This window comes from Gopherus evgoodei, unplaced genomic scaffold (genome assembly GCF_007399415.2).
Source record: "Gopherus evgoodei ecotype Sinaloan lineage unplaced genomic scaffold, rGopEvg1_v1.p scaffold_39_arrow_ctg1, whole genome shotgun sequence".
In the NCBI taxonomy this organism is placed as follows: domain Eukaryota; kingdom Metazoa; phylum Chordata; order Testudines; family Testudinidae; genus Gopherus; species Gopherus evgoodei.
Genome location: NW_022060060.1, coordinates 1127021 through 1136305, shown reverse-complemented (window position 1 = coordinate 1136305; position 9285 = coordinate 1127021). Strand labels below are relative to the sequence as shown.

Genomic DNA, 9285 nt, shown 5'->3' with positions numbered 1-9285 from the left:
TACATGCATAGCATGGTAAAGTATCCTACCATGGTGGACAGAACAAGGCTGCCTTGCCCAGAAACCTTCTGGAAAGGCTTTGGAGTACCTCCAGGAGAGCTTCATGGAGATGTCCCTGGAGGATTTCCGCTCCATCCCCAGACATGTTAACAAACTTTTGCAGTAACTTTACTGGCTGTGAATGCATCCCAAGCCCTCATGGCAAATCAATCATTAAAAAACGCTTGCTTTTAAACCATGTTTGATATTTACAAAGGTACACTCACCAGAGGTCGCTTCCATGGCTTCACTGTCTGGGCTAGTGGCTTGGGAGGCCTGGGAGGGTAATTCCGTCTGGGTCACAAAAAGCTCCTGGCTGTTGGGGCTAACGGAGTGCTGTGTGCTCGCTGCAAGGTCGTCCTCCTCTTCTTCATCCTCCTCTTCATCTTCCCCCTCTGCTGAATCCTCAGCCATGCTTGAGATTATAACCCTCACCTCAGAATCCACGGACAAGGTGGGGGTAGTGGTGGCACAGCCCCCTAAAATTGCATGCAGCTCAGCGTAGAAGCGGCATGTTTTTGGCCCTGACCCGGATCTTCCATTAGCTGCTTTGGTTTTCTGGCAGGCTTGTCTGAGCTCCTTAACTCTCATTCTGCACTGCACTGAGCCCCTGCTGTGGCCTTTTCCCATCATGGCCTTGGAAATTTTTTCAAATATTTTTTTTCATTTCGTCTTTTGGAACGGAGTTCTGTTAGCACTGAATCCTCTCCCCATACAGCGATCAGATCCAGTACCTCCCGTGCGGTCCATGCTGGAGCTCTTGTTCTATTCTCAGGAGACTGCATTGTTACCTGTGCTGATGAGCTCTGCGTGGTCACCTGTGCTGATGAGAGCTCCACGCTGGCCAAACAGGAAATGAAATTCAAAAGTTCGCGGGGCTTTTCCTGTCTACCTGGCCAGTGCATCCGAGTTCAGATACCTGTCCAGAGCAGTCAGTGGTGCACTGTGGGATACTGCCTGGAGGCCAATAACTTCGATTTGTCGCCACACTAACCCTAAACTGATATGTTAATATCGATTTTAGCTTTACTCCTCTCGTTGGGGAGGAGTACAGAAATCCATTTAAGGAGCCCTTTAAATTGATATAAAGTGCATTGTAGTGTGGACGGGTACAGCGTTAAATCGATTTAACGCTGTTAAAATTGGTTTAACTGCATAGTGTGGACCAGGCCTATGACACATGTGAATTACTCTCAGTAGGACTCCAACGGGAGTCAGACTTGCTCTACGTTTCTGCAACTAACAACTTGCAGTGGGCTCCTGCATAAGCATTTGCCTAAGGGAAGAATGAACAACTGCCTGAAATTCATATAGATGATTCTAGTGTCTGGTCCAATGTCTGTTGTACTCACTGCAAAGCCTCCCATTATACGTTTGGGATTAGGCTTTCAGGGAGGAGACTCTTTGGCTAGAAAGCAGGGCAGATGCAACAGACAATTTCTGTGTATCAGGGCCAGAGGTGTGTGAAAACTGATGGTCTCCTTCAAGAGGGTTTTATAACTGTGGCTGTAGGTTGTGATTTAATCTATCACTCAGTTACACCCACAGAAAAGGTGCCAGCTCATACCAAGGTCCCCATGTCTAAACCAAACACGTAACTGGAACCGGTCTGTCTCCCCTGTGTGCTAGTACTGCTAAATTAGGTATTAGAATGATAAGAATGTGTTTAGGATTTAGGCTTTATTGAATGCTTGTGAGTTGTTGCATGCATTAATGTCACTTGTAACATATGTATGCCATAGAGTAAGTGGCTGTATTGTAAGCCTCTGTGACTCACCAAACTGGGGAGACATATTAATTAAAGTGTTACACTGAACCACAACAGAAAGTGTTACCTCCTTCCGAAGAGAGTTCATTCATCCCAGGGGTCCAAACAGTGTCAGGAGGACCCCAGCCCTGTGCCAGGCACTGCACAGACACAGGACAGGCAGAGGCGGCTCTAGGCACCAGCACAGCAAGCACCTGCTTGAGGCAACCCATTTGCAGGGGCGGCATGGGAGCTGAGAACCAACGGGGGGCTCTGGGAGCTGTAGTTCCCTGGTTAGCTCCCTGCCTATCGAGCCAACCCTGGAGCAGGGAAAGAACTACATTTCCCAGCCACTACCAACTAGAAAGGAAGGAGGGAAACCTCATGCTGCAGTGTGCTGTGTGTGGAGAGTTGCACTGTGAATGGCAGGGAGACCATATTTTAACATTCAAAAAATAAGACACTGCCACTATCCGCTCCCTCTGACTGCCCACCACAGAAACTTCAACACATCCAACCCCCCCCGCCCCCCCCAATAACCACCTCCCGGGACCCCTGCCCCTAACTGCCCCTTGGGACCAAACTTCCTATCTAAGCCTCCCTTCTCCTTGTCCCCAACTGCTCCCTCCTGAGACCCCCCAACTTCCCTCCAGGACCCCACCACCTACCTGTCCCCTGACAAACCCCTGGGATTTCCATGCCTATCCAAACGCTGCCTGTCCCCGACTACCCCTCCAAAATCTCTGACTCATCTAACCCCTCTTCTCTCTGCCCCTGACTGCTCCCCCGAACCTCTGCCCCATTCAACCCCCTGCTTCCTGTCTCTTGACTGCCCCCCCTGCAACCCCCTACCCCTTCAACTCCCCAGCCCCCTTACCATGCACTCAGACCAGCATGTCTGGCTCCGCGCAGCTCCAGACATGCTGCTGCATACATGCTTCCGTGCTCCCCCATGAAGCCCACAGCCCCCCCCCCACCCACACAGCACCTGCCTTCCAGATTTGAACACCTCAAAATTCAGGAGTGCTCAAGCTCAGTTTGGGCAGCTGTTATTTCATTTCTCCCAAATCAAATAAACTGATCCACTGTAACTTGCTGTAAAAAAACTAGGATAAAATTGAGCAAGAAATGCTTCCCAGGGGTTATTAGGACTAGAATTGCTATTTTCAACAGTCATTGCCTTTTTGTTTGTTTGTTTGATTGATTGATTGATTGTTTGTTTGTTTAAAAGGAAGACAGTGATACTGCATTGGCAAATTCCCCATAGAAAGAAAGAGTGGAACAAAAGAATAATGAAGGCACCTCAACCTTTCCTCATTTATGGAGGACAGTCTTGTAATATGCATCCAGAGATCCTCCAATCACACCAGCTGAAAATTGTTCCACTTTACTGCAGTTCTGTAACCATATGGGACCCAATTCTGTCTGTGTTCTGTGCACATCCAAAATTCCTGCTGAATGACCCAGCCTGGGAGCGAGTTACCAGTGACCCAGGGCTGCAGCAGAAGGAGGGTGCAGGTGAGGGGGGGGGAGAGCCCAGGGCTGGGGCTGCAGCGGGGTGGGGACAGGGCACTGATGAGGGAAAAAGGGGGAAGCCCAGCGCTGGGGCAGCATGGGGTGGGGGGTAAAGCCCAGGGCTGGGGCAGCAGAGGGGTGAGGGGGGGAGCCCAGGGCTGGGACAGGGTACAGCCAAAATTTTTTTGCTTGGGGCAGCAAAAAGCCTAGAGCCAGCCCTGAGGACAGGACAGTCTGAGTCCCGCACCTGGAACCCTACGGCGAGTCACTCAGATCACTGGCAGCAGGAGTGTGAGTCTCTTATAAAGCGGGGACATGCAAATGAGGGAGACAGTTTCCTGTTTAAATCTGTGCCTCTCTCTGCCCAGGCTGCACCCAGAGACACAATCCGCAGCCCCTGGGTCTGTGCAGTGACCAGCCAGTCCCTGAGAACTTTCCCCTCCAGCACCAGGGAAAATGGGAATTTTGCTCCTTGTAATTTTCGCTGTAGCCGCTTTGGAAGGTATTTTCCTCCTCTGAATAACGGGCAGTGTCAAGAATCTTGTGTTATCGCTCTTTTTTATACCGATATTAATGACCTGTCTTTATTCCCAGGTGTCCGGTCCCAGGTCCAGCTGGTGGAGTCCGGAGGGGATGTGAAAAAGCCCGGAGACTCTCTCCGCCTCTCCTGCAAAGCCTCCGGGTTCACCTTCAGCAGCTACGCCATGCACTGGGTCCGCCAGGCTCCTGGCAAGGGACTAGAATGGGTCGCTGCTATAAGCACGGGTGGGAGTAGTACATATTACCCTGATTCAGTGAAAGGCCGATTCACCATCTCCAGGGATGATCCCAAGAGTGAGCTGTATCTGCAGATGACCGGCCTGAAGCCCGAGGACACCGCCCGCTATTACTGTGCGAGAGACACAGTGACACGAAACCGGTTTGTGATCCTACAAAAACCCAGGCTGCGGAACCGCCCTTCTCCCGGCAGCCGCGCGGGGGCAGCAGTGACACACACCCCGCTCCGGGCTCGGACACAGGAGACCCGGCACCCGGGTGAATGTAACACAAACCTCCCGGCAGTTTTAACCCTTCCGTTCCCGGGCAACGTGTCTCCCCTTCCTGCCCAGAGCCCCGCTGGGTGCAGAGATCCCCTGCTTCACCTCTGAACCCCAATCCAGAGCTGGGGCAGCAGTTCAGTGTGGGGGAGAGCCCAGGGCTGGGGTGGGGGCAGCCAAATGTCTTTTTCCTTGGGCGGCAAAAAAATCCTGGAGCCGACCCTGATTGCCTTTCTCCCCACAGTGCCACCGGGAGGTTCAGCCCCTGATTCAGAGAGGGGAGACTGAGGGTATGTCTACACTACAGGATTATTCCAATTTTACATAAACCAGTTTTGTAAAACAGATTGTATAAAGTCGAGTGCACACAGCCACAGTAAGCACAGTAATTCAGCAGTGTGCATCCATAGTCCGAGGCTAGCATCAATTTCCAGAGCGTTGCACTGTGGGTAGCTATCCCATAGCTATCCCATAGTTCCCGCAGTCTCCCCCGCCCCTTGGAATTCTGGGTTGAGATCCCAGTGCCTGATGGGGCAAAAAACATTGTCGTGGGTGGTTCTGGGTACAGCCTCATCCCTCCCTCCGTGAAAGCAGCAGACAACCATTTCACACCTTTTTTCCTGGGTGAACTGTGCAAATGCCATAGCACAGAAGCATGGACCCTGCTCAGATCAAGACCGCAATCATGGACGTTGTAAACATCTCACGCATTCTCGTGCAGTCTATGCTGAACCAGGACCTGCAAAGCCAGGTGAGGACGCGACGGCTACAGCAGAGTGGCGACGTGAGTGATGAGGACATGGACACAGAATTCTGCTTAAACACGGGCCCCTGTGCTTTGGAGATCCTGCTGGTAATGGGGCAGGTTCTAGCCACTGAATGCCGATTTTGGGCCCGGGAAACAAGCACAGACTGGTGGGACAGCATAGTTTTGCAGGTTTGGGACGATTCGCAGTGGCTGTGAAACTTTCGCATGGGTAAGGGCACTTTCATGGAACTTTGTGACTTGCTTTCCCCTGCCCTGAAACGCCATAATACCAAGATGAGAGCAGCCCTCACAGTGGAGAAGCGAGTGGCAATAGCCCTCTGGAAGCTTGCAACACCAGACAGCTACCGGTCAGTCGGGAATCAATTTGGAGTGGGAAAATCTACTGTGGGAGCTGCTGTGATGCAAGTAGCCGAAGCAATCATTAAGCTGCTGCTACAAAAGGTTGTGACTCTGAGAAACGTGCAGGTCATAGTGGATGGCTTTGCTGCAATGGGATTCCCTAACTGTGGCGGGGGGGGCGATAGAAGGAACCCATATCCCTATCTTGGCACCGGAGCACCAGGGCACCCAGTACATAAACCGCAAGGGGTACTTTTCAATGGTGCTGCAAGCACCGGTGGATCACAAGGGACGTTTCACCAACATCCACGTGGGATGGCCAGGAAGGGTTCATGACGCTCGCGTCTTCAGGAACACTACTCTGTTTAAATGGCTGCAGCAAGGGAATTACTTCCCAGACCAGAAAATAACAGTTGGGGATGTTGAAATGCCTGTAGTTATCCTGGGTGACCCAGCCTACCCCTTGATGCCATGGCTCATGAAGCCATACACAGGCAGCCTGGACAGTGGTCAGGAGCTGTTCAGCTACAGGCTGAGCAAGTGCAGAATGGTGGTAGAATGTGCATTTGGCCGTTTAAAGGCGCGCTGGCGCACATTACTCACTCGCTCAGACCTCAGCCAAACCAATGTCCCCTTTGTTATTGCTGCTTGCTGTGTGCTCCACAATCTCTGTGAGAGTAAGGGGGAGACCTTTATGGCGGGGTGGGAGGCTGAGGCAAAACACCTGGCCACTGATTACACACAGCCAGACACCAAGGTGATTAGAAGAGCTCACCACGAAGCGGTATGCATCAGAGAAGCTTTGAAAATGAGTTTCATCACAGGCCAGGGTACAGTGTGACTGTTGTGTTTGTTTCCTCTTGATGAACCCCCCCTTGATTGACTCCTTCCCTGTAAGCAACCCACTCTCCCCCTTCAATTACAGCTTGCTTAAGGAAATAAAGTCACTATCATTTAAAAATCATGTATTCTTTATTAAAAAGTCATTATAAAAAGAGGGAGAGAACTGACAAGGTATCCTGGGTGTGGTTTGGGATGAGAATAGGAGGGAAGGAAAAGGCCACTAAAAATATTTCAAAGTAATGACAGCCTTTTGGTTGGGCTGTCCACGAGGGTGAAGTGGGTGGCTGCACAAAGCCTTCCCCCACACGTTCTTACACGTCTGGGTGAGGAAGATATGGAACATGGTGAGTGGTGAGGGTGGTTACACAGGGGCTGCAGCGGCACTCTGTGACCCCGCTGCTCTTCCTGAAGATCCACCAGACGTCGGAGGATGTCAGTTTGATCATGTAGCAGCCCCAGCGTTGCATCCCGACGCCACTGATCTTCCTGCCTACACCTCAGATCTTCCTGGTGCCACCTCTCATCTCCAGCATCTCTCCTATCCTCACGTTTGTCCCTCCTATCCTCACGTTGGTCCCTCCTGTCCTCACGTTCACTGACATCTTTCCTGTAATTTGATACCACTTCCTTCCACTCATTCAGATGAGCGCTTTCACTGCGGGTCACTTCCATGATTTCAGAGAACATTTTGTCTCGCCTCTTTTTTTTCCTCCACCTAATCTGAGCTAGCCTTCATGATGGAGTATGGAGGCTTGAAAAATTTTCAGCTGCATGACGGAGGGAAAAAAGGGAGAGAAGTATTTAAAAAGATACATTTTACAGAACAATGGCTATACTCTTTCACAGTGAACAACACTATTCACCTTACATAGCACATGTGATTTCACTGCAAGGTCGCATTTTGCATCTTATATTGAGTGCCTGCGGCTCTGGTGTTAGAGATCTCACAGACGCAGGTCCAGGCAGGAGAATTCAGCTTGCATGCAGCCATGGTAAGCCATTGTCTTTCAGCTTCTGCAGCCTTCATATACACAGTGCCCTCCTTTCCCAAATACCAAGCAAAGCCCGTTGAGTGCTGCTTCTTTCCTGTTAACATGCAGCAGCAGAAACCACCCCCACAATCCAATTCTCTCGGATGATCGCTTTACCCCTCCCCCCACCGCATAACTGGTATCATGGAAGATCACTGCTAGTCACACGCGAAAAAGCTCAGCACCATTACCCCTTCTCCCCTACCCCCGCTTGGCTACCTGCAAGGAAGGATTTCTTTTAAGCAACAGGCAAACAGCCCAGTAGGAATGGCCATCTCTGTCCCCTTAATTACTTTTCTTAATTTCAACCAGGTTACCATGAATGATATCACTTTCCTGAGGATAACAGCGAGATAAAGAACGGATGTTGCTTGAATGCCAGCAATCACCGGGACTATACGCAGCTAGGCTTTGTCATGCAATGATACCAGACTACTTGCTACATGCATGGTGTGGTCAAGTGTCCTACCATGGTGGACGGAATAAGGCTGCCTTGCCCAGAAACCTTCTGCAAAGGCTTTTGGACTACCTCCAGGAGCGCTTCATGGAGATGTCCCTGGAGGATTTCCGCTCCATCCCCAGACATGTTAACAAACTTTTGCAGTAACTTTACTGGCCGCGAATGCATCCCAAGCCCTCATGGCAAATCAATCATTAAAAAACGCTTGCTTTTAAACCATGTTTGATATTTACAAAGGTACACTCACCAGAGGTCACTTCCATGGCTTCACTGTCTGGGCTAGTGGCTTGGGAGGGCTGGGAGGGTAATTCCGTCTGGGTGAGAAAAAGCTCCTGGCTGTTGGGGCTAACGGAGTGCTATGTGCTCGCTGCAAGGTCGTCCTCCTCTTCTTCATCCTCCTCATCATCTTCCCGCCTCTGCTGAATCCTCAGCCATAGTTGAGATTATAACCCTCACCTCGGAATCCATGGACAAGGGGGGGGTAGTGGTGGCGCAGCCCCCTAAAATTGCATGCAGCTCAGCGTAGAAGCGGCATGTTTTTGGCCCTGACCCGGATCTTCTGTTTGCTACTTTGGTTTTCTGGTAGGCTTGTCTGAGCGCCTTAACTTTCACTCTGCACTGCACAGAGTCCCTGCTGTGGCCTTTCTCCATCATGGCCTTGGAAATGTTTTCAAATATTTTTTCATTTCGTCTTTTGGAACGGAGTTCTGTTAGCACTGAATCCTCTCCTCATACAGCGATCAGATCCAGTACCTCCCGTGTGGTCCATGCTGGAGCTCTTGTTCTATTCTCAGGAGACTGCATTGTTACCTGTGCTGATGAGCTCTGCGTGGTCACCTGTGCAGATCAGCTCTCCACGCTGGCCAAACAGGAAATGAAATTCAAAAGTTCACGGGGCTTTTCCTGTCTACCTGGCCAGTGCCTCCGAGTCCAGATTACTGTCCAGAGCTGTCACAATGGTGCACTGCGGGATACTGCCTGGAGGCCAATACCGTCGATTTGTTGCCACACTAACCCTAGTCCAATATGGTAATACCAACGTCAGCGCTACTCCTCTCATTGGGGAGGAGTACAGAAACCGTTTTAAAGAGCCCTTTATATCGATACAAAGGGCCTCGTTGTGTGGACGGGTGCAGCGTTAAATTGGTTTAACGCTGTTAAAATTGGTATAAACACGTAGTGTAGACCAGGCCTGAGGCACAGAGAGATAGAGGCTGGATATGGAAATGGGCCATTCAGAGTCCGGGCGGGGCTGTGGGCAGTGATCACCCAGCGCCTGAAAAACCTCATTCCGCTGAGCCTGGAGATGTGGCACTGCCGGGACTTTCCCAAGCGGCTCGTGGATTGTTTTCACCCAACTGACATGTGGAAATCACCGCCCGGACTCCCCGCGGGTGTCGGGGGGTGGAGCTGAGAGATCCCGATCCACAATAAAGTTCCACAATGTCACAGAGTCACCATGGAAATAAAAGACCTGCCCCCCAGCCTTTGATGACATCACTTAA

General features: G+C 50.9%; 1 gene segment (V, D, J or C); it reads left to right on the top strand.

Moving 5' to 3' along the window:
- Positions 1-3681: 3681 nt before the first annotated feature.
- Positions 3682-9285, top strand: LOC115642230. The segment is given in 4 exon segments: positions 3682-3803; positions 3896-4206; positions 8075-8084; positions 9266-9285. Coding segments are annotated over 4 exon segments (387 nt in total).